We start from the raw sequence: 26,028 nt of genomic DNA, 5'->3' as shown, positions 1-26,028 counted from the left end.
GCATTAGACTCCGGTGGGCATTTCTATAGGGATCCAGATTACATGGTCAGTTGATGAGTGTGGAGTCAAAGGCATCAAATGATGTCAAATGGCATCAAATGAGAGTCATCGAGAACAGTAATTTTCACAGGAGTATTGGCTGCTTCTTCTACTTCATGGTTTTGAGATGGCTTAGTTGGGCACTGCTGGATTTTGCCACCTTAAACCCTACTTTTGTATGCTGGCCACCCTCTTCTATTTCATATCATATCTTAAAATATATATGCTAATGTGATTGACTAAGCTATCAAGTAATTTTTCTGTGTGCCTAGGAGACATATTACTTTGTTTACCCCTAATTTACTTATTTCCAAATTCTTCTCTTTGTCTTCCTTATTTACAGGTTTTTAATGGCCCCTCATGTACTGTCTTCCATCCAAGAAGTTTTAAAAAGTATTTCAAAATACATTAACACTTCAGAAACAAAATGTAAAACTTTTGCTGAATGCCTCATTAAATTAATCAACTTTTAGTGAAGGAAATTTGACGTTAAAAGGGATTTTTGCCAGAGGGTTTGAAGCAACAGTACAGAGATATTTATACAGCGGTAGTGTTTCTTCATTTGAATAGCAGCAGATTTGTTGGAAGTAAGATTTTATATAGTTGGCAGTTCTAATTTTTATGTCTCATAATTGCAGCATTTGCTTTAAGTTAAATAATTTTTTAAATTTGAAATATGTAAGTATTTTGTGTTTCTTAGGCACTACCTCCTAGGACTGAGAAAATGTCTGTTGACCAGGACTGGCCTAGTGTTTACCCTGTGGCAGCGCCATTTAAACCCTCTGTGGTGCCTCTACCTGTTCGAATGGGTTATCCAGTAAAAAAGGGTGTGCCCATGGCAAAGGAGGGAAATCTAGAACTTTTAAAGGTAAGAAATTCCCAAGTGAATGCTGATCTTTTCTCCTTTCCTACCCTCTCATACTTATAGAGCAGTTTGCCATATTTTAATTAATTTTTTTCAGGCAGTAATGGATGTTGCATTTTCATTAGCCTTCGGGAAGAAGAGTCAAAGAACCCTAGGCATTTAAGAATGCCCTTTCTTTGTATCTTCTTTATAGTCTATCTTTCAAGCAGAACTAAGGAAAGCAAAGTGACCTAATTTGAAACTGAGTATTGAGAGGTGAGGTTCCACTTTAAAAGAGGAATTTTAAAACTTTCTTTCCAGAAAGGTAGACTATTATTTAAATTTATTATTATAGTCCACCAACTAATTTTTTTTTTGGTGAGGTACTGGGGCTTGAACTCAGGGCCTTATTCTTGCGAGTAGGTGCTCTATCGCTTCAGCCTCAACACCAGCCCCATCGACTAACTTTTTTACTACTTAAAATAAGTGATATGTGCTTCATTTGATAACATCTATAATGACTTGTGATGAACTATAGGATTTTTTAAAGAAAATAAAAATCTTACCCTGGGAATGCATGTTTTAGATAGTACCATTTTATATACAGTGGAAATTATCATGTAATGGAAATGCACTTTGTTTTTCATTAGATGAAAGGGCTGCTAAAAAACAAAAAATTGCTAAAAGTTGTGAAAAATGAGACAGAGCTGGGTGTGGTGGTGCGTGCCTGTAATCCCAGCACTTGGGAGGCTGAGACAGGAGAATCAAAAGCTTGGGACCAGCATGGGCTACAGAGCAGGTTTGTGGCAACCTGAGCAAAATAGTGAGACCCTGTTTCAAGAAATCCACCCTCCCCTTAAAAAAAAGGAAAGAAAAGAAATGTCTTGTGTTTTTTAAAATGAGACAGAGCATAGGGGTACTCTCTGGTGACAGAAATAAATGAAATTTGGAAATGAGAGCATTTCACAAGACACAAGAAAACAAACACTGAGGAAAACAAATCTTTTCTTCAAATTAAGAGAAAAGAACTTAAAGAGAAGGGTTGGGCTAGACATTGTCTGAGAACTGGGATGCCTAAACAATGACTAGTGTCCTGGAGTGCTTTCAGTTTTCTAAGTATACCTATAAATTCATGGCAGGAAGAATGCTATATAAATGATGCTTATTTTTCTAGCATGATTGTTGTAAGATACTTGATAAAAGGTGATTTATACCATCTGAAGATGAACCAGAGTGTCTTTATAAGCTAGTTGGTACTGAATCTATATTTTAAGGAACTTGTTTCTTAAATTGACAACACCTATGACATAGAATTAGTATTGTAAAAGCACTGTCAGATTTTATTTTCTGCATAAATAAAATGTGTTGTTCCTGTGATTTAGTTTTGTGAGAAAATTATCTTTTTCATATTTTCACGACATTTAGTAGTCGGGTGTGGTGGCACATCCCTGTAGTCCCAGCTACTCAGGAGGCTGGGGCAAGAGGATGACTTGAGCCCATGAGTTTGAGATCGTTTTGGGCAACGTACTGAAATCTTATTTCAGTGAAAAAATTTTAAAAAGACATTTAACTATAATTTATTCTTTAAACTTCTGCATTTTAGATCCCCAATTTTCTGCATTTGACTCCTGTAGCAGTTAAAAAGCACTGTGAAGCTCTTAAAGGTAAGCCGTTTATTTTCCTATCATAAACATTATGTCGACCTTGGACATAGAATTGGGAATCTCAGCTCTAATGAAATACAGCCTTGTGTTCTGAGGCACTGTCAGTTTCTCCCTTCTTAAAAAAAGATTTTTAAGTTGTTTTCAGTGAACTGCTAATTTCAAATCCACAAACTTCTTTTGCTAATCACTTGACAAGTGTTAGGAATACCAAGTAGAAGCTGAAGGCTAAGCTGGGTCGTGGTGGTGCACACCTGTAATCTCAGCTGCTTGGGAGGCTGAGGCAGGAGGAGTGTGAGTTGACAGCTAGCCAAGCTGCAGAGCAAGAGCCTGTCTCAAAAATTGAAAACCTAAGAACAACACGAAAGAAAGATGAAGCCAGAATTCAGGGACTTATTGCTGAAAGCGCATATGTAGTAACTCTGAAGAAAGTACTGCAGTGTCGTCCCTGTTTGCACACCTGTGCAGTTCAAAGTGAAGGTAGCGTAGAGGATGCTGGGTAGCAGAATAGTCAGTGGGTTCAGTGACAGGATGCCACACAGAGAAGCAAGAGTCTTCCTGAAGGAGCCGTTTAAAATTTTAGAAAATTTAAAAGTGATATGTGTATGTGGTGACTCAAATAGAAGAGGCTAGCATGGAAAGCAGCCCCTCACCCAGCATGTTCTCTCTGAATCATTATTTAACTCTAATAATTATTTACAGAGAAGGAACTCACTTACACTTGTTTATGATACATACTCTTGCTGTTGCATGTGTATGTGAGTAGGTAATACAAGTGACCGCCAGAATATGATTACATCCCCAGCTCAGTAGATGGATTCTGAACAGTATCTGTGGATCCCTGGTATAAACATAGATTTCATGCACTTACGCTTCTACTCTTTCTCCTTCCCATGTGGGGTGAAGGCAGACTTTTTTCACTGTTAAATTTCATTAGTATGCATATATTCCAATTTAATTCTGATCTAATTTGCATTTGTACATAGAATAAGCGCATTTGAATTGTTTCTGGTTCACACAAGTGATTGATTGTGCCATTTAATTCAAAAGAATCAGCCCCTTTGGATAAAGTCTTAATGTGTTCATGCTGATTTAAAGGTGTGTAAAATATTCAATGACATTTCTGGAAAAAAATGAAACCCAGATACATTTCATAGGTGTCTTAATTCTATTGGAAGGAAAAGTAGGACAATTAATGTAATTATGATTAAATTTGAGTTTTCAGGAGGGCTTTGCATTCAAAAGTACAAGGAAGAAGATATTTGAGATCCTGAAAGAGGGATAGTAATCTTACTCTTGAAATGAGGGAAGAAAACTGTTTCCTCTCATTTATGTGTTTGTCTGCTTTATGCCATTAGGATGTTTTCCTGTCCCTTTTCAGTGTCTGTTTCTGTTCACCCATGTTTGGAATTGGAAGAAAACTGGAGTTCTCTTCCAAATTCATGCTCTGCTTGGCACAAATCAGATACTACTTTTTGGTCCTTTGTAAAAATCAATTAAATGCATTTCTGTGCAAACCCCATTTTTTCCTTTTCAAAAATTATCTTTAAATGTGCTTATAATCTAGCAACTGATCTTTCTTTTTTCTTTTGATGTACTGGCAACTAACCATTTTAATGAGATATTTCTATAATCCTAATTTTTTTGGGGGGAGTGGGACTGGGGTTTGAACTCAGAGCTTCACACTTGCAAAGCAGCCTTTCTTCTATGTGAGCCACACCTCCAGTCCATTTTGCTCTGTTATTTTTGGAGATGGGGATCTCATGAACTATTTTCCCAGGCTGGCCTCGAACCAAATGCTTAAAAAGATACTATACCAAGCTGGTGTTCTCCAAATTAAAACTGTTAATGTGATAGTCTTTTACAGGTTTGTGCATGTGTTTCTAATTGTAACAAGGCAAACTTAGTGGTGCTCATGTAGTGCTGTCAATCATAATTATTACCTTAAAATGTTATATACAATAAAAATAACTAAACTATTAAAAAAATCTGCACACAGTTGTTTACAGTAGTTTTATTCATGATTGCCAAAGGTCGCCAGGTGTGGTGGCTCACGTTTGCAATCCCAGCACTAGGAAGGCTGAGACAGAAAGATTGCAAGTTTGAAGTCATAGTAGGCTACAAGATGAAACCCTGTCTCAGAAAAACAAAACAAAAAGCAAACAAGCAAAACTAAAAAATTGCCACAACTGGGAAGCAACCAAAGGACCTCCAGTAACATAAACTGTGTCACTCTTGACGATGGAATATTACTTAGCACTGACAAGAAACCTGTCCATAAAAAGGCAGAGATACAATACATACATATTGCTGGGGAAAAGCCAGTCTGAAAGGTTACATACTGTATGATCCCAAATGTATGACACTGTAGGAAAGACAAAACTACCATAAACTATAGACATTGCTTTTCTTTTTTTCTTTTTGAGACAAGGTTCTCACTGCATAGCCCAGACTGGCCTAGAGCTCCCTGCATAGCCGAGGCTGGCCTGGAACTCATCATCCTTCTTCCTCCATAAACTGAGTGCTTGGCCTGCAGCCATGAACCTTCATGCTGCCTGATATAGATCTTAGTTAATAACGTATCAATATTGACTCATCAAGTGTAACAAATGTACCACACTCATACAGGGTTTAATAATAGAAGAATCTGGAGGAGGGGAATATATGTGAACTCAGTTATTGTGTAAGCCTGAAACTGTTCAAAAAATCTATTAATTAAAATAATCACTGCTTCCTGTATAACTGTCTGACTCAAGGCATAAGGAAACACCAAAGATGCTTTGGCCACAGCACAGCAATTATCAGATGCCTGTGAATTTATGTACGGACAGCCCAGTGTTTGTCCTGTTAGAGATGGGAGGACGGCCATCTGTAAACTTGTGTCCTGGGTTTTGGCCTACGGCAGGAGGCAAAAAGCTTCTTTGCTTCTTCTCAGTTGACTTCAGATCAAAATACTGCTTCGCCATTGTTTAAGGTGGCATATTTTGGGGTGACATATTCTGGCCTCCTACAATGTGTTGTTTTCTTCCTTCTGTTACAATTAATTTTTTCATAATGGTCTTACTCCTTTTAACACATGCAGGGCATAATGTTGTCTTCTAGTCCTGGGGATGGGAAAGTACAGGCTGGTAACAGGAAGAGGAAAATCATCCTCTTATAAGTGTCAGAGACCCAAGTGTGACGTACATGAAAATGCATGTAAACTCACCCAGTTACCTCTGCAGGAAGAGCTCTGCCATGGGCCACACACCCCCTGACACCTGAGGCTTGCAGCAAAAAGGCCTCCAAGGAACAGAAATTCACAGCCTTGGGCTGAAGAGCTCTTACAGTAATTTTTGCCCAGGATGCCAATGTGAACTCCTGTGCTGAGGTTATCACTCCAGCTAGCCTCCTCTGTATTAGTCTTCCCACTCCCATTATGACTTCTAAAACCTGGTTCCTTTACTACCTTTGTGCATTTCCTGGAACACTGCTGCAGTCTGACCTCTTGTGATGTTCTGGAGTCTCAAGTAAACCTCTATTTCCTTCTCAAATTGTTGGCACCAATTCCACAAAGTGTCCTGAAACACCTTTTAACCAGAGGCACAATGGTACAAGAGAAGGATTTTATAATTAGGTTTCAGGCAAGCTTTGAATTGTTCATTTGTTTGTGGAAGGTGAACTTTATTGTTTTTCTTAGACTTACATAGGTTTGATACCTGCATGTTTGGTATCTGCTGTTGAAACGCTGTATTCCATTAGATGTTCTTTGTTAGGTTCCTCTGTAACTAGAAAAAATATTTAAAATCACATTTTCCTCATCAAATTCCTCCTCGTAGAAATTCTTGCTGATAATTTTATTTGAATCTGACATCTTCAGGATTGCCCAGCAGTACTAAGATTACTTGCAGTGTACTCCTTTTTTTTTTCCAGGTAGCTCTTTTTTTTTTTTTTTTTACAGAACTTAAGTTTCTTAATCTTTCCTTAATTATACCTTTACACTTCTGCCAGTCTTGGGATTTAAATTGTGTCATCCAAATAACTCAGAATTTAAAAACATCTCTTTTCAATTTTCTTTCAAAGTAGATCAGTTCAGATTCTATATCTACCATGCAAATGGAAAATCCGAAATACAGGAAAGTAAGCCAAGGTCTTTTAAAGTCTAGTCACTTGCTTTACCTATCAGATGAGTAAAGGCTAATGGGAATCTATTATGTACTTTCCAGTTGGCTGTGGTTTTTTAGAGATAATTTAGGTAATTTAATTTCAAAACTGTAATTACCATCTGGTGATTGAAATGATTTGTTCATGGTTTAAAAAGAAATAAGATTTAGTGTAAAACCAAAAGCTCATATAATTCTCCAAACTAGTCTGTCTATTATAAAGTGCTGTCACTTGGGCTGTCAGAGTGACTCATTTGGTAGTGCCTGCTTAGAAGTGTGAGGCCCTGAGTTCAAACCCTCTACTGCCAAAATTAATGAATGAATAAATTAATAAATAAATAAAAGTGCTGTGAGTGGTACATCTTGAAGTGTAGCATATTGAAATTAGGCCACGATGGGGGTGACATTCAACTGAGTTGTACTGTGCTCATTGTTTTAAATGTCAAAATGTTCTTAATTCCAGAGATACTTCTGTCCCCTCAAAGTGACTTAAGTATTGATCTTTTAAACAGGAAGTTTAGGGAATGGTGTGGTGCTGCTTAATTTGTGAGCATTTATTTAGTCCCAGATATCAGAGAGTCTTTGTAACCCAGAGTGATATTTTTACTTACTGATTTTACAGTCAAGCCCAAAGGGAGCAAAATATAGTACCTACTAGTCGAAAATTGTTAGCTTGGGGAAGTGCTATTGGCAAAGTACCTCTCCTGTGTCTTAGAAGAGCTCCCACATCTGCCTGTGATTAGATCAGCCTCTCTTGCAGTGCTTTATTAGAGGAAGCATGGATCCATGGGGTTCCACGTGTTTGACCCCACAAGTCAATACTCTTTATTGTTCTTAGAGCGAGGCTATCTAAGGAATGAGAAGGGGTGCCCAGTAGCGTCCGGGGTTTTCATCCCCTTCCAGAATCCCTCTACCACACTAATTTTATGGGAGTCAGCTGCTGACACTTGCAGGAGACTGGCGGCTCCTGTCTTCCTTTTTTATACCCCAAGAGGGGACTGAGTTTATGCCTCTGCGCTGTGGAGATAGGGAACCATGCTCAGCACTTCGAACTTTCTTTTGCAGCCTGGGTCTCAGGCCCAGACCCACCTCCTCACTGGGCTTTCTTGCCTGATATGAGGACAGAACTGTTTCTGCTTCCACTGAGCCCCATTGGCTCATTAAAGCCACATGCAAGAAACAAGTTATTTTAAGGAGCCACATAAGGATAAGCTAGGTTTTTACAACTATTTGAGTTGAAGCTTTCCTTAGGTTTTAAAATTTTTTAATGTTCTTTGATCAAATTCACCCATCTGTAGTATTACTCCTTTTTTTTTTTTTTTTTTTTGGGCAGTTCTGGTTTTGAATTCAGGACCTCTTGCTTGCTACACAGGTGCTCTCCCACTTGAGCCACTCCACCAGCTATTATTACTCTTTCTTAACCCCTCTCCTTCCTCCCCTCAAGATGAGGCTTTCTGTAACTCAATTTCTGAAAGATTTCCTGACCACACTTCAGTTACCTCTTAGAGCTTTTCCAGGGCTTCTTTCAATTCCTTTCAGCTGATCTTTACTAGTAACCTTCATTTGAGAGTGAATTAATATTATCTGTCACCTTTCATAAATAATAATTCTCTGGGCACTGAACTATTTTCTTTAATTGGTAGGGAGCAGTTAAACTATCCCATAATATATGCAGAGCCATAGTACACTGCCATCAAGGCACAGTCTCTCTCCTTACTTTTTTTTTTCCAGTACTGGGGCTTGAACTCAGGGCCTACATCTTTTTTTTTTTCTTTTACTATTCATATGTGCATTCAAGGCTTGGGTCATTTGTCCCCCCTGCCCCCACCCCCTCCCTTACCACCCACTCCGGCCCCTCCCTCTCTCCCCCACCCCCTCAATACCCAGCAGAAACTATTTTGCCCTTATTTCTAATTTTGTTGTAGGGAGAGTATAAGCAATAATAGGAAGGAACAAGGGTTTTTTCTGGTTGAGATAAGGATAGCTATACAGGGCATTGACTCACATTGATTTCCTGCGCGTGGGTGTTACCTTCTAGGTTAATTTTTTTGATCTAATCTTTTCTCTAGTTCCTGGTCTCCTTTTCCTATTGGCCTCAGGTGCTCTTAAGGTAGCTGCTTAAGTTTCTCTGTGTTAAGGGCAACAAATGCTAGCTAGTTTTTTAGGTGTCTTAACTATCCTCACCCCTCCCTTGTGTGCTCTCGCTTTTATCATGTGCTCAAAGTCCAATCCCATTGTTGTGTTTGCCCTTGATCTAATGTCCACATATGAGGGAGAACATACGATTTTTAGTCTTTTGGGCCAGGCTAACCTCACTCAGAATGATGTTCTCCAATTCCATCCTTTACCAGCGAATGATAACATTTTGTTCTTCTTCATGGCTGCATAAAATTCCATTGTGTATAGATACCACATTTTCTTAATCCATTCGTCAGTGGTGGGGCATCTTGGCTGTTTCCATAACTTGGCTATTGTGAATAGTGCCGCAATAAACATGGGTGTGCAGGTGCCTCTGGAGTAACCTGTGTCACAGTCTTTTGGGTATATCCCCAAGAGTGGTATTGCTGGATCAAATGGTAGATCAATGTTTAGCTTTTTAAGTAGCCTCCAAATTTTTTTCCAGAGTGGTTGTACTAGTTTACATTCCCACCAACAGTGTAAGAGGGTTCCTTTTTCCCCGCATCCTCGCCAATACCTGTTGGTGGTGGTGTTGCTGATGATGGCTGTTCTAACAGGGGTGAGGTGGAATATTAGTGTGGTTTTAATTTGCATTTCCTTTATTGCTAGAGATGGTGAGCATTTTTTCATGTGCTTTTTGGCCATTTGAATTTCTTCTTTTGAGAAAGTTCTGTTTAGTTCACTTGCCCATTTCTTTATTGGTTCATTAGTTTCGGGAGAATTTAGTTTTTTAAGTTCCCTGTATATTCTGGTTACCAGTCCTTTGTCTGATGTATAGCTGGCAAATATTTTCTCCCACTCTGTGGGTGTTCTCTTCAGTTTAGAGACCATTTCTTTTGATGAACAGAAGCTTTTTAGTTTTATGAGGTCCCATTTATCTATGCTATCTCTTAGTTGCTGTGCTGCTGGGGTTTCGTTGAGAAAGTTCTTCCCTATACCTACTAACTCCAGAGTATTTCCTACTCTTTCCTGGATCAACTTTAGAGTTTGTGGTCTGATATTAAGATCCTTGATCCATTTTGAGTTAATCTTGGTATAGGGTGATATACATGGATCTAGTTTCAGTTTTTTGCAGACTGCTAACCAGTTTTCCCAGCAGTTTTTGTTGAAGAGGCTGCTATTTCTCCATCGTATATTTTTAGCTCCTTTGTCAAAGATAAGTTGCTTATAGTTGTGTGGCTTCATATCTGGATCCTCTATTCTGTTCCACTGGTCTTCATGTCTGTTTTTGTGCCAGTACCATGCTGTTTTTATTGTTACTGCTTTGTAATATAGTTTGAAGTCAGGTATTGTGATACCTCCAGCATTGTTCTTTTGACTGAGTGTTGCCTTGGCTATTCGGGGCTTCCTGTGTTTCCATATAAATTTCATGGTAGATTTTTCAATCTCTTTAATGAATGTCATTGGAATTTTGATGGGAATTGCATTAAACATGTAGATTACTTTTGGGAGTTTCGACATTTTTACTATGTTGATTCTACCAATCCATGAGCATGGGAGATCTCTCCACTTTCTATAGTCTTCCTCAATCTCTTTCTTCAGAAGTGTATAGTTTTCCTTATAGAGGTCTTTCACATCTTTTGTTAGGTTTACACCTAGGTATTTGATTTTCTTTGAGGATATTGTAAATGGAATTGTTTTCATACATTCTTTTTCAGTTTGCTCATTGTTAGTGTATAGAAATGCTAATGATTTTTCTATGTTGATTTTATATCCTGCTACCTTGCTATAGCTATTGATGATGACTAGAAGCTTCTGAGTAGAGTTTTATGGGTCTTTAAGGTATAGGATCATGTCGTCTGCAAATAGGGATATTTTGATAGTTTCTTTACCTATTTGTATTCCTTTTATTCCTTCTTCTTGCCTAATTGCTTTGGCTAGGAATTCCAGTACTATGTTGAATAGGAGTGGAGATAGTGGGCATCCTTGTCTGGTTCCTGATTTTAGAGGGAATGGTTTCAGTTTTTCTCCGTTAAGTATAATGCTGGCTGTAGGTTTGTCATATATAGCTTTTATAATGTTGAGGTAGTTTCCTTCTATTCCTAGTTTTCTTAGAGCTTTTATCATGAAATGGTGTTGGATCTTATCAAAGGCTTTTTCTGCATCTATTGAGATGATCAAGTGGTTTTTGTCTTTGCTTCTGTTAATGTGGTTTATTACGTTTATTGATTTTCGTATGTTGAACCACCCCTGCATCCCTGGGATGAAGCCTACTTGGTCATGGTGAATAATCTTTTTGATGTGTTGCTGAATTCAGTTTGCCATTATTTTGTTGAGGATTTTTGCATCAATGTTCATTAAGGAGATTGGCCTCTAGTTCTCCTTTTTGGAGGTGTCTTTGCCTGGTTTTGGGATAAGTGTAACCCTGGCTTCATAAAATGTGTTAGGCAGTTTTCCTTCCCTTTCTATTTCGTGGAACAGTTTAAGGAGGGTTGGTATCAGTTCTTCTTTAAAGGCCTAATAGAATTCAGCAGAGAATCCATCAGGTCCTGGACTTTTCTTTTTGGGGAGACTCTTGATTGCTGCTTCAATTTCATTTTGTGTTATAGATCTATTCAGGTGATTAATTTCCTCTTGGTTCAGTTTTGGATGGTTATAAGTATCTAGAAATCTGTCCATTTCTTTAAGATTTTCAAATTTATTTGAATATAGGTTCTCAAAGTAGTCTGTGATGATTTCCTGGACTTCCATGGTGTTTGTTGTTATCTCCCCTTTTGCATTCCTGATTCTACTAATTTGGGTTTTTTTCTCTCCTCATTTTAGTCAGGTTTGCCAGGGGTCTATTGATCTTGTTTATTTTTTCAAAGAACCAACTTTTTGTTTCATAATTCTTTGTATGGTTTTTTTGGTTTCTGTTTCGTTGATTTCAGCTCTTATTTTTATTATTTCTCTCCTTCTGTTTGTTTTGGGATTTGCTTGTTCTTGTTTTTCTAGGAGTTTGAGATATATCATTAGGTCATTGATTTGGGATCTTTCAGTCTTTTTAATATATGCACTCATGGGTATAAACTTTCCTCTCAGGACTGCCTTAGCTGTGTCCCATAGGTTCCGGTAGGTTGTGTTTTCATTTTCATTGACTTCCAGGAACTTTTTAATTTCCTCTTTTATTTCATCGATGATCCATTGTTCATTAAGTAATGAGTTATTTAGTTTCCAGCTGTTTGCATATTTTTTGTCTTTACTTTTGTTGTTGAGTTCTACTTTTACTGCATTGTGATCAGATAGTATGCATGGTATAATTTCTATTTTCTTATATTTGCTGAGACTTGCTTTGTGCCCTAGGATATGATCTATTTTGGAGAAGGTTCCATGGGCTGCTGAGAAGAATGTATATTGTGTTAAGTTGGATGAAATGTTCTGTAGACATCAAGTAGGTCCATTTGATCTATTGCATATTTTAGATCTTGGATTTCTTTATTGATTTTTCATTTGGATGACCTATCTATTGATGATAATGGGGTGTTGAAGTCTCCCACAACCACTGTGTTGGCGTTTATATATGCTTTTAGGTCTTTCAGGGTATGTTTGATGAAATTGGGTGCGTTGACATTGGGTGCATACAGGTTGATAATTATTATTTCCTTTTGGTCTATTTCCCCTTTTATTAGTATGGAATGTCCTTCTTTATCTCATTTGATCAATGTAGGTTTGAAGTCTACTTTGTCAGAGATAAGTATTGCTACTCCTGCAGGGCCTACATCTTGAGCGACTCCACCAGCCCTATTTTTGTGATGGGTTTTTTGAGATAGGGTCTCTCGGACTGTTTGCTTCAAACCATGATCTTCCTGATCTCTGTCTCCTGGTTAACTAGGATCACAGGTGTGAGCCACCAGGGCCTTTCTTTTTTATTCTAAATTTTGGTGTTGGTAATTGAACTTCATGCAAGTAAAGCATGCACTCTATCACAGAGCTACACCTCCAGCCCCATAGTTCCCTTTAACTGAACATACTACTCCCCACTCAACCTAAAATACTCAAATCATTCTCTTGATTAAATTCCCTAACTAGGATGTAACTAAGAAAAAGAGGTGAGAGGTGACGCTGTGTATGTGGCATGCAAGCGAGATTGTGCTTTTGCGTGTGACCTGTGAGTGGTGTCACTACTAGGGTATTGTGTATTAGCATGCATTGCAATGAGAATTTACTTGCAAAAGAATAATTGAGATCATTTTTTTAAATTCTAAGATTTTTGCACTCAGTGGCCAGCTGGACTTAGCAGTGATGAGAAATGTGACAAGCGTTTTCCAATTGAAATCGACACAGCTGATTATGTCTCATCAGGACCATCTATTCGAAACCCCAAAGCTCGAGTAGTAACCCTGAGGGTAAGAGATTTTTTAAAAAACAACAATCATTGTAGTGCATTATATCAAAATGCATTTTGTATGTGACTACAAAACTTAATACATGTTTGTTGTAGAAAATATGAAAATTTTAAATTACAGGATAAAATTGCCTAAAAATATACCACTCAGAAATAAGTTCAGTTAACAGCAGTAGCTCATTTTATTGTATATACAGACAGCCTTTGTGTATTTTAATGGAATGCTGTTAGATGTGTTTAGTAATCTTTTCTTTTACTCTTAATAAGAATTAAACATTTCCAAATATTATTAAATATTCTTTAATTTTACTTGTAATGCCTACATAATATATAAGTGAGCATCTATTCGAAACAGTATTTGAAGCTGAGGGTGTGGGGTTTTTTGGTTTTCCGAGCCTTACACTCGGAAGGCAAGGCAAGCACTGTACCGCTGAGCTACATCTCTAGCCCATGGGGATGCATTGTTGAACAATTCTAATATAATTCTTTTTCTAAAACTGAAATGGGAGATACAAATAATGTCACAGCTTAGATCTGTCATAATGTTATTAAGTTACTCATGTTATGGACATTGGATTTTTAATAGTTTCCTTTTGCCAGGTGTCGTAGCTCATACCTGCAGTTCTAGCATTCGCAGGAGGGTGAGACAGAAGGTTCACAAGTTTGAGGCCAGCCTGGACTACATAGTGAAACTTTTTATCTCAAAAATTAAAAAGAGGTTTCAAGGTTGCCCTTCCTTTCTGCTTCCTTCCTCCCTTCTTTCCTCCCTTCCTCTCTTCTTCCTCCCTCTCCCCCTCAGTCCATGCTAGGCATGTCCTCTACCACTTGAGTTACACCCTCAACCTCAACAGTTTTCTTTTTTGCATGGAACTGGAGTTTGAACTCAGGGCTTCACGCTTAAAAGTATAAAAGACAATACACTAGTAGATTGTAGAGAAAGCCTATTTTTCTGTACATTCACAAGGTTAAATGTTTGTAATTAAAAATAAATGTTTTGCAAAGAGATAAATTGTCAACCTCGTAGTATTCAGACATAAAATTTAGTACTAGTGTGGTTGAGAATTTATTCCTTTGCAAAATGCTTACTTTTGTCGTTTGCCCATTTTGATGGTGTATTGGTTTCTTTTATATTTTCATTTTTTTAAATTATAGCTTTATTAAGATGTAATTCATGTACTACAGAATTCACTCTTTGAAGAGTGAAATTTAGTAGTTTTTAGTATGCTCACAAAGTTGTGCAATGATTAGTACTAACTCCAGAAATTTTCATCACCACAAAAAGAAATCCTATTAGCAGCCACTGTCAATTTACCCCTTCTCAAGAATCCCCAGATACCTGTTAACCACTAATCTACTCTCTGTCTTTATGAATTTGTCTGTTCCTGACATTTATTCATACTGTATGTTTTCCATCTTGAAATGTTTTTCCAGCTTCTGATGTAGATCCCTGCTGTAGGTCTTGGCATGGGAAGCCTGGGGCACTGAGGAACCCAGTGAGGCACTAGGACCTTGAGTCCTGCCTCCTGCTCTGCCCTGGTGAATTGGTATACACATTTTAGATCCAGAGAAGGAAAGTGGTTTTGTTTTTCTCAGTAATCATGAAGTAGTGTCAGAAGTAAGTGCACCTTATGTTTGCTGAGTGTGGTGGCTCATGCCTATAATCCTAGCTACAGAACAGTTGAAGACTGGGAAATCACAGTTCTAGGCTAGCCTGGGCAAAAAAGTCAGTGAGACCCCCCCCATCTCAACTGGACATGGTGGTGCATGCCTGTGGGCCCACCTACGTGGGCGGATGCAGTCCCAGGCTGGCTGGGCAAAAACACAAGACCCAAGTGCTTGCCTAGTAAGCATGAGGCCCTGAGTTCAAACCCCAGGACTGCAAAAAACAAACAACAACAACAAAAAACCTACCTTACATCTGTAAAGTGCTTTCTTCTGTTAATGTGATTTATTACTAACAAAAGTCCTGTGTGTTAAATCGTCCTGAGGAAACCTTGTCTTGTGAGGTAAGATGATTTGAGTCACATTAACAAGAGGCAAACCTAGAAATCAAACTGTGTCTTGTCGTATGTGTAACACCAGACCTCTTTAACACCATATTTGCAACCTAGATAAGATATTCCATGTGCTTAGACATTTCTCAATTTTGTGTAGGTCTTTTGTGTTAATAACAGATATTTAAAGAGAGACACATGTAACAGTATCCTGTGATTCGAATGTCAGTATTATTTTGGGGATAATGTTAATAGCACAATACCTATTGTTTGCCCTATTCTTTGAAAGATAGTAACTTGGAAAAAAAAAATGGCTCTTGAATTTTGTGAAGAAAGACAATGAATGCCACTCAACCTTGGAGCCAGTGTTTGTCCAGATTAAAGACTACAATTTTGCAGTGCCTTTGAGTGCTAGCAGGTGGTGTGAGTTCACCACACGACTGTTTCTGAGCTGTTCATGAGTTTCTGGCATAAACTGTGCAGTTATGTTAATGTGAATGAGTGGTAAAGAAGTTGTTACGATAAGAATCAGCATCACTGCCACATTTGACCACTTGCATAAAAACCTGGGACATGCAAAAAGTTTAAAAATTTTAGTGTATTGTTAAATATTTGGATTTCATTGAAGAGAATTTTAAAAGGAAAAATCACTATTTTTCACTATTCTAATGTAAAAATTGTCATTTTTGTCTGTTCTGTCTGCATACATGCATATGTATGTATACATGTAGTTATAAGGTAGGTACATTTTTTTATTTTCATATCAATAATCGTCCATGTTACCAGTAGTCAGTTATCATAAAATGGATTATTTTAGCTGTCAGGCTGAAAATCACTACTTAAAATTACATCTTTATAAAAATTTACATTTTCATTTCAGCAGATGTTTATTGAATGCTTTTCAAGTTTTAGCCCTAGCCAAGAACAAAACAGACATTATTCTCACTCTCAAAGGCTTACAGTTTAGTGGGGGAGAATGGGCAAGTAAATAAACTACTGTGCTGTGGTGTCTTGAGGGAAGTGCAGAGTTAGTGAAGCTAGAGATAAGAACCAGATGGGATTTAAAAGTCCTGTTTAGCCTTTTTCCTTCTTCATGGAGTTACAACTTTCTTATTATTGACGCTGTCCATGGAAAATTAATTTATGCTTGCTGTGATTTGAATATGGTTTGCATTTGTCCCCCAGGGATTCGTGTGTTGGGAACTTGTTCCCCAGAGTGGTGATATTGGTAGCAGATGGGACTTTTAAGAGGTAGGGCCTGAGAGGGGCAGTGGTGGTTCAAGCCTGAAATCCTAGCTACAGCGAGCTTTTTCTCTCATTCCTGGTTATTCCTGAACCTAACTGGGCCTAACGGGGAGCGGGGGGAGGTGGGGGGTGACACGGGACTGGAGATGCAGAAAAGACACAGGATAGACAGACAGACAGAAAGTGGGGTCAGGTGTGTTGGGTGCTTGGTTGGAGACCCACAACCCTCATTGCTTCTTTTTCTCTATTAATCTCTTCATTTACTTGCTTCTCTCTATCTTTATTCTTTAAGGCTTTACTCTTTTACAATTCTTTAAAACCTTGCTTCTTAAGTCTTTCCTTAAAACCCTGCTTTTAAAGTCTTCTTTTCTGTTCTTTAAAGTCTCTTTCCTGAGACTTGCACTGTCCCATGTCTTCTCTTAGCTTTTCTTTAGCATAATCTCTCTTAAAGTCTTTGCTCCCAGACTTGCAATGTCCCATCTTCTCTGTCGCTTTTCTTTAGCTTAGCTTTTCTAAAGCCTATGTATAAAGTTCTTGGTGCAGACTTTCTATCAACTGCTCTTTAGCAATTCTTTTCACTTCAGCAATCTCCCTCCAGCACTTTCCCTTCAGCAATTCTTTTCCCTTCCAAAGCCTCCCACATCAAAAGCCCAACAAGCAAAATCCCCCAAAGCAAAAACCTCATGTCCTCCTTCAGGGAGTCTTTTATATCCAGTGGTAAACAGGGTGGAGCAGCGGGGAGGGGCGTGACATTGTAACCAGAGAAACCTGTTCCTGCTTCTCTGAAGGTAAACAATTTAGGAGAAGGAGGAAGCTGTTCTGCATTTACCTCTTTTGTGGCTGGGGCTGTGCCAATTCTCGGCCTACAGATAAACATCTTAGGAAAAGCAGTTGATCTGCATCTCACCTTGCTAATATCCAGTTCTCATAGGTTTCTCATAATCCGCACTCCATACTAGTTACTTGGGAGGCTAAGAGAGGGAGGATCCAAGTTTGAGGCCAGCCTGGGCAAAAGTTTGTGACACCCCCATCTCCAAAATAACCAGAACAAAATGGACTGGAGGAGTGGCTCAAGTGGTAGAGCTTGTTTTGCAAGCACAAAGCCCTGAGTTAAAAAAAAAAAAAAAAAAAGAGGTGGGGCCTGGTGGGAAATCCTTTGGCCACTGGGGTGCTCTTCTTGGATGGGATTTGGGCAGTTTTTGTGGATCCTAATCTAATTCTCTAGAGAGTGAGTTGTTACAAGAGCAAACCGACCCCTGAATTGCTCTCTGGCTTCCTGTCTTGCAGTATGATCATTACTTATTGTATGAATTTCAGTCTTTGTGATACCAGTGCCATACCTTTGAATCTCCAGAAATGTGAATAAATAAACCACTCTTCTTTATAAGGTTACCCAGCTGCAGGTATTTCTTTATAGTAACCAAAAATGGGCTAATACAATGTTTTGCAAAATTAACTGTATTCTAGTGTCAAATCTGTTTATCTCTAGATAGATATACCTTCACCCCATGCTGAAATTCTCTTCAGATTAAATAATGTGCATATTTAGGCCAGCATTTCCCCCAAATATATCTTAATGAAGACAATTTAAAATTCTCCAAGAAATACTACTGTAAAGAACCCAGTTTAGAGCTGGATGTGGCATACACCTGCAGTCTAAGCATTTGGGAGGGTGAGGCAGGAGGATCTTGAGTTCAAGGCCAGCCTGAAGTACATAGTGAGACCCTCTCTCAAAAAATAAGCAAATGTAGGAACCTAATTTAAAGTGAGCATATTCTAACTGTGTTTTGAAAAATAGCTCTTTTTAAAGACACTTTTTGGCAGTGTTGGGGATTAACTCCAATTCCTTGTACATGCTAGGCAATTTCCTCTACCACTGAGCTGTCCCTAGCCTTAAGAAAAAATTCTTAACAGTCTGTGGGGCTAATAATATTTTTTGAAAATTGATTTCAGATGTTTTGATCCTTCTCTAATGTGATACTCCAGTCTCCAGGAGATAGCTGTAGCTTTAAAAGTAAATGTTCCAGCCAGATGTGGTGGTGTGTGCCTGAGGCAAGAGGATCAAGAGTTTGAGGCCAACCTAGGCTGCCTAGCAAGACCCTGTCTCTAAACAAATAAATAAATGCCCTGAAACCAGTTACAGTGATCCAGGTCTTACCACTGCATGGCAAAGATACTAGTGGGGATGGCCCTCGGGGACTTGTGTTTGCTAGATGAGCACTGTACTTCTTGAGAATGCACCAGTCCTTTTATTTTTAATTTGTTTTTCAGGTAGGGTCTCTTGCTAACTTTGTCAGGAGTGGCCTCCAGCCACTGCTCCCAAGTAGCTGGGACTACAGGTCCTTAAAGCTACTATATCTTACCTAGTTATTTCTGTAGTCCAGCTTTACTAACACCAATGGAGTTTAATTTTATTGATGCATCATAATTTTACTTATTTAAGAGATGTATCAATTCTTTCAGAGAAGGTACTGATTCTTAGAACTTTCAAAGAACTCCAAACAGTATATTCACTTCCTTTTTTTTTTTTCATAAGATCAGACTTCATAATGTACTAACTGCTAACTTTGTATAGAAAGGAGTTTAGAAAGGTCTAAAAGTGTGCTTAATGTTAATATAGATAACATTGCTTCCTTTTTCAAAATTTAACAAATCATATGAAATGATGCATTCAATAATATTTTTCTTTTATTTTTAAGGTTAAACTCTCCAGTTTGAATTTAGATGATCATGCAAAGAAGAAATTTATTAAACTTGTAGGAGAACGATACTGCAAGACCACAGATGTACTTACCATCAAAACAGATAGGTAAAGAAAAAAATTGGAAAGACGGTTCACATGTGTTTCTTTATTGTCTTCCATCCCCTGTAGGCCTCTTTTGAGAAATCGTATTAAGATAGGAATGGTGGTTAGACTAAATCCTAGCTACTTGGGAGGCTAAGATCGGGAGGATCTTGGTTTGAGGCTAGCCCAGGGAAATAGTTTGCAAGACCCCACCTCCAAAATAATCAAGCAGTAGAATGCCTGTTTCGCAAACAGAGACTCCTGAGTTTAAGCCTCGGTCCCACCAAGAAAAAAGGTAGGAGTACCTTTATTACATCAACTTCTATTAGAGAAGGTATCCAATACATATTTTTAAAATCCTCAGACTAGCCTACTTTCACTATTCTCTTTATGTATGGAGAAGGACTTGCTTAGTTGTGTTGTTATTTTTAGTCCTGGCTTTCATATACCTATGTATGTAAAACTTGGAAGATGTTAGAAAAAGACAGATTATGATTTGCTAGTGATTAATGCTTAAATAGGTGGGGGTTTCTGTATTCTTAATTGGCTTTATTTGTGATTCTAGACTGGGACAGCACTTCATTATATGAAATAGAATAAGTGTTCCCTTAAATAGGTTTTTACAAAGTTAAGGTATGGAGGCTGGGGTGTAGCTCAAGTGGTAGAGCTCTTGCCCCAAGCAAGAGGTCCTGAGTTCAAACCTTAGTCCTATCCTAAAAAACAAAGTCAAGATATGTAGTTCAAAATTAAATTGCTAAGTTGCATATATGAAAATTTGTCAAGGCATTGTAAATAAGCAAAATTCCAGAGCTAGGATAGTCATTTATAAAAAGAATATTAAAGTTACCAACTACGAGTTTATAAGTTAGATGATTTTCATTTGATATAAAGAAAGGTTACTGGTATGTTTTTACTAAGTGGGTATTTTATTTCTAGAATTTACTCTTGTTGCCTCTAAATTGTGTCAGAATATAAAAGAGCTTCCCTTAGAGAAAAGTGAGTGGCAGATTTCCTTTCTCCCTTCTCATCCTAAGTTTCAAAGGATTTGGAGGCATCAGAATCAGGTCTCATAACCTGTGTCTTAGTGGTGGGAAGAAGGCTCAGGACAGTGTGCAGAGAGAGGTGGTGAACATGGTGGAGGCAGGACAAACACAGGAGCTGTGGGTTCTGATTATTACCTTAAGAGGGAAATAGATTTGAAATATATTAGGAATAATCCTTTTAGTATCTTAGAAAATGCAAGGTAACGTTGCACTTCTAATTTATCCAACTTTTAAAATACCTTTAACTTGTTATTTCCTGAAATTATGTAAGTTCTGATAAGGTTGCTTTATCTCTAGGTTGACAACATCAGTACACACGTTTCATGTAACAGCTATTCAGAGGACTATTAAATACAAGTATAGAATAATCAGTACAGTTAAAGTTACTTGTCATGCAATAGTTTTATATTTGTAGAAACTAGAAGCAATTGTTTCTTTTTCTATATTACCTTATTACCCTACAAACTTAGTATACTATCTCATACATATGTAGAAGTAGTGCTTAATTTTAGGGTATTACAATTCTTTTTCCCCCCCTTTATTAATTCTATTTTAAATATAAATGTAGCAGCAACAGTATATGTGTGTAGTTCATTTAAAAAAGAATCAGTTCTGAAGAAATAAGATTAACATTTAGAATAGCATGTATCACCTGTCTAGCTCATTTTTAAATTAACTCAGATATGCTCATGCCATCAAGTAGATTCTCAGCATTGAGATGGTGGAAGGAACTTGGATTGAACACAGTCCTGTTAAAAAATAGCTTAAAGCTATTATCATGTACAGATAACTCCATTAGTGATGAAAGCAAAGATAAAAGTAACCCCAGTACTCAGTATTCTCAATTAATGAGCTGCACAGACTATTCTAAGCAGAATTTCTTGAAGTGGATAGAGAATTACTGAAAATGTTATCTTCTGTTTTAGTATATTGTATATTTTGCAAATTATTCTATATATTGAGTTTCTAGAATTTTGACTTCCTCCCTCTTCCTCTTTTAAAGGTGCCCTTTAAAGAGGCAGAATTACAATTATGCAATGTATCTACTAACAGTTCTGTACCATGAGTCTTGGGTAAGTGTGGGTGAATGTTCCTGGACTTTGCCAGTGGAATTTAGATGATGCCAGTCAGAATATTCTGTGGTGAATACTCAGTTGAGTATCTGGTGAGCCACTAACTGAGCATGTACGAATCTCCTATTGGTACCAAAAGTGAAGATCTTGAAATAGATTTCAATCAGTTATAGAACTATACTGAAATCATATGCCTAAACCTTTAAAACTCCGTTTCTGAAAAATTTGGAGTTTTTATTTGATTTTTTTGTTGTTGTTTGAGTTTGAACGAAAGTTCTCGGTTATAGAAAAGTAACCGTCGTGTGTATAACTTGAGAATGTATGGATTGTTCCTGTTTTCCATAACTTGGTAGAAAGGTATTTGAAATGTTAATTGAAATTTTAGGTTAGCACTTAACATAGTGACAGTTATACATTAGGAACAGTTAAGAATAATTCATTATTTAATATTAAAAGTTGTGTTGTGTCTAAATGTATTACTTTTGGTAGACGTATGTATGCTTTTGAGGGAGATTTTGTATACTTACACATGAACTTTTTCTTTGTTTTTGGTGGCACTGGGGTTTGAGCTCAGGGTTTCATGCCTGCTAGGCAGTCACTCTGACTGCTTGAGTCACTCTGCCAGCCCTTTTTTGTGATGGGTTAAGATAGGATTTTGTGAACTCTTTGCCTGGGACTAGCTTTGAACCTCGATCCTCCTGATCCTCTGCTTCCTGAGTAACTAGGATTATAGGCATGAGCCACCGGTGCCTGCCTAACACAAACTCTTCAGAGTTCAAGTTGGTATCCAATATGTTTAGTAACTCAAAGTTTTAAATATTGTTCAATTAATTAGTATCAATTTGCATTCAAACTAAATTTTTTTTATAGCTTACCCAACATAGAGGACTCAGTAGAATTTCATAATAGGAACATTTGAAGAAATAGAGATAGCTGGAGAAGAGAGGCACTCTCTTTATATGTTCATAGAACTTCATATCAAGAGAACTTTGGATTTTTTTTTGAGGGGGAGTGGTTTTGGGAGGCAGGATCTTGGTATGTAGTCCAGGCCAGTCTTGAACTCATGATCCTCCTGCTTTAGCCTTTTTAGCACCACCGTACTTTGCCCTGTATTTGTTTGTTATGACTCTTAGAGATGCAACAAGACTTCAGTTTATTGAGTAACACATTTCTAAGATTCATCCAAAGATGCAGTGGGCAGAAAATGTTTCATGTATTGGCCACTTAGCCAACATACAGTAAAAGAAACATATTCCTGAGATTTAATAGTTGCATTAAATTGCCTTTGGAGCCTCCTTCTGGCCCTGAGATCCTGTGATTCTGTGAACACATGCAGCTGTTATTCAACCTGCTCACAGCATTTTCATTGGTGTTAATAATAAAACTGTTGTTGTTAAGACTGAGTTTTTAACTCAGGGCTTCTTGCTTGCAAAGTAAGCACTCTACTACTTGAGCCACGTGTCCAGTCTATTTTGCTCAGGTTTTTTTTGGAGATGGGGTCTGGAGAACTGTTTGCCCAGGCTGACCTCAAACCTTGATCCTCCTGATTTTAGGATTACAGGTGTGAGCCACTGTGCCTGGCTAATAAAACAGTTTTAATATAAGAGAATGAGTAACAAATGAAGGAGGAAGGTGAGGAAGTTAGTGAACAACAAAAAGTAGCTACTAGCTCTTTTCTTTTGCAGTCTTCTCCCTGTCATAATTTATCTAGATTTTCTAATTTCTGGTATCAGGAGCAACATCATAACAGCAGTTAATCTCTTTCTTGTCAGTTGGCTTTAGAAATGCCTTTGGTTTAAGATGATTAAGCTCTCTTTTGAGTAGCTCCCTAGCTGCTGTTAAGAGTAAACAGCCAGCAATAAAAGCCAACCAGTTTGAGTCTCTTATTTTGCCAGCAGCCTATAAAGTGAATTTGCCCCAAAGGAAATGACAGGTATAAATAAATTCAGTGAAAGTTGACTTACCAAATTCTTTTTGTGGTTCCATGACATAGAATCCAATAAGCTTGTATTCTGGAATCATGCAAAAACCTTTGATCTTTAATGCTAATTAGTTGATGCCAGGACAAGGAGCCACATATAATTGTCCTAAGCAGATATAATTGAAGAATTCCTGTATTAAAATTGGCTCTTAGTCTTTTGTAAACAAGTACCATCAGTGAAGAAGCTTTAAGAGAATGCAGATGAGCCATGAAATTTTTCAGAGCTACTGGAACAGAATTTTTACTAAATTGAAATTCTTTTTTCCTTCACCAGCATGGAATTCATGCTTGAAATTCGTTTTACCACCTGGCATTCAATCCAACATTTGGAGAGTTCTGTTTAACCCATTGCTTTATTTATTTTATAGGCTAGCTTCTGAGCATTTAATACTCAAAATATGTGTATCCTTGGCTTTTCAGCCTTTCCATGGAGGTTACTTCTAAGTAACATTGAGAGGAGAGTAGTTGGAACCCTTCTGGAAAATTACTCATCTAGACGTTCATATAAGGATGCTACTGTTGTATAATATTCAAGCCAGTTAACTATAGAAGTATCAAAGTTGACTCTAGTACATAGACTTCACAAAGCATAGGTTTCAGACATAGAGGCATAGTAATCTTCAAAGAATGATTGTTTTAGTGCTGGGAAGGTGATGAAGACACAAAGTGATCAAGACACTGGTCTGCTTGTCCTCAGCAGTTTAAAGAAGCAAAGAGGCTTCTAGAAATTCCGATTAATATTTCAGCATTACATACTGTTAGCCTAGGAATGAATTACATTTCAACATTTGGAGCCATGGAGACCTGGGTTCCAATCCCGTTCCCATTGCTTTTTACATGTGTAATGTTTGTCAGCCATTTAGCCTCTGAGGCTGTTTTTGGGTGGCTCAGGGAGAATTTATGTAGTGTCTAGGAAATCATGACTCTCATTAAATGGCTATTAACACTGTTATTAATGCTAAAAATGAAGAAACTTTTTTCTTAGAATTTCAAATTCATTTGTTCTTGATTTCTATGTGTTTATTTAGTTTGACACTTAGTCAAACTAGTTTGACACTTAGTTTGACAGTTTCCTGTGTTCAGTTTGACAGTTTATATAAAGTCAGATCTGTACCCTACTGTATTTAAACTTTTAGAACATGTATCCTACTCAACGATCTGACATAACGGATAACAAAACTTACTAAATTTTAAGTTTTGTGTAATCTTTTTTTGCCCCTCCCCCTATGTAATTTTCTTTAATCTAAACCTACAAGTGGTAGGTTGACTTGCACAAAAAAAAAAAAAAAAATAGACTAAAATGCAAGCACTGGGCCAAAGGAAAAAACAACTACTTTAGAGTATATAGAGATCTGACTTTTGAGATTCAAGGGCTGGGCTGCCCTTGGGAACTACCTCTCATTCACCATACCCCTGTCACCCCATGTTATCATATGCACAGACTGGGGACCTGCTTATTCTTTCAGGATGGGCTCCTCTGCTTACAGTTCATGCCAAAACCTCTAAGACTTAGTTTTTTCTCCTATGTTCTCTGCTGACATCCCCAATAGAGGATAAAATCTGAAAAGATTTTAAAAAACAAAGAAGTAAAAAACTTTTGATCACCATTTAATTACCAGATTTTATTATATCAGATCTGTCAAATTTGATTTATGTATATGCTTATATTAAATGACATTTGCTATGTTGTTTATTCTTTCTTACATTCAATAGCTGTTTAGTTTTTATGTACCATTGGCCCTCCATATCCACAAATTCAATCAATCTTGGATCAAAAATATTTTTTAAAAAAATTGCATCTATGTTGAACTTGCATGGACTTTTTATTCTTGTCATTCCTAAATAAAGTTTTAAAACTATTTACATTGCATTGGGTATTGCAAGTAATCTAGAGATTAGCATTTTGCTAATTGTTTGAAAAGGCATTTCTTTGACTAGCTCAGTGTTTATGAAAGAGTAAGCCATCCTTTGTCAGATGTCAGGTATACTTTTCATCCAAAATGACACATGCTGGCTGGCAGAATGACTCAAGTGGTAGAGCGCCTGCCTAATAGGCTTGAGGGCCTGAGTTCAAGCCCCAGTACTGCCTCCCTCCAAAAAAAAGAAAGAAGAGATATTGTAACCTGTATGCATAAAATATGTAAGATAAATATGTAAAAATACATATTTTTTTACCAGTTGTTTTCTTGGTTGTCTTTGATTCAGAGGTTAAGATGTAACAGGAAAAATAGCCCCCAGTTGAGGAACATGCTTGTGGAAACCAGTGGGTTTAGTAATAAATGTTTTTAAAAGTGCTACAAGAGTTGTCTTAGTCAGTTTGAGCTGCTCTAACAAATTACCATAGATTGGATGACTTAAACAGCAGAAATTGATTTCTCACAGTTCTGGAGGCCGGAAAGTCTGAGATCAAGATGGTTGGGTTAGGATAAAGGCCTTCTTCCTGGTTTGTAGTGGCTGTCTTCTTATTTTGTCCTCATATGGTAAGGAGCAGAGAGAAAGGACACCCGCTCTTGTCAAGCTCCAGTCTCCATGACCTAGCTAGCTACCTTCCAAATGCCCCATCTCCAAACACCATCATATTGGGGTTTGAGATTTCAACTTGAGTTGAGCGGGGAGGGACACAGAAATTCACCCAGAGGAAGAGTTGTATAATTTACTATTTGATTTAAGTAAACTCCTTTTTCAGTAATATAAACTATAGCATACTTGTTGGATGTTA

General features: G+C 37.6%; 1 protein-coding gene across 3 annotated transcripts in view; it reads left to right on the top strand.

The window, feature by feature from the left end:
• The window catches only part of LOC109699516 (small ribosomal subunit protein mS35-like), a 41,782-nt gene that overhangs the window by 3,674 nt on the left and 12,080 nt on the right, over positions 1-26,028 (top strand). For 2 of the 3 annotated variants that reach the window (XM_020184264.2, XM_020184266.2), the window contains 5 exons: positions 740-907; positions 2,487-2,547; positions 13,050-13,189; positions 19,127-19,236; positions 21,259-21,328. In XM_020184264.2, coding sequence (XP_020039853.2) covers positions 740-907; positions 2,487-2,547; positions 13,050-13,189; positions 19,127-19,236; positions 21,259-21,328 — 549 coding nt within the window. Of the gene's footprint in view, positions 1-382; positions 627-739; positions 908-2,486; positions 2,548-13,049; positions 13,190-19,126; positions 19,237-21,258; positions 21,329-26,028 lie in introns of all 3 variants that reach the window. The other variant, XM_074083041.1, reaches the window with a different exon arrangement.

Source organism: Castor canadensis, chromosome 8 (genome assembly GCF_047511655.1).
Source record: "Castor canadensis chromosome 8, mCasCan1.hap1v2, whole genome shotgun sequence".
NCBI lineage: Eukaryota > Metazoa > Chordata > Mammalia > Rodentia > Castoridae > Castor > Castor canadensis.
This window is presented reverse-complemented; position numbering and strand designations above follow the sequence as displayed.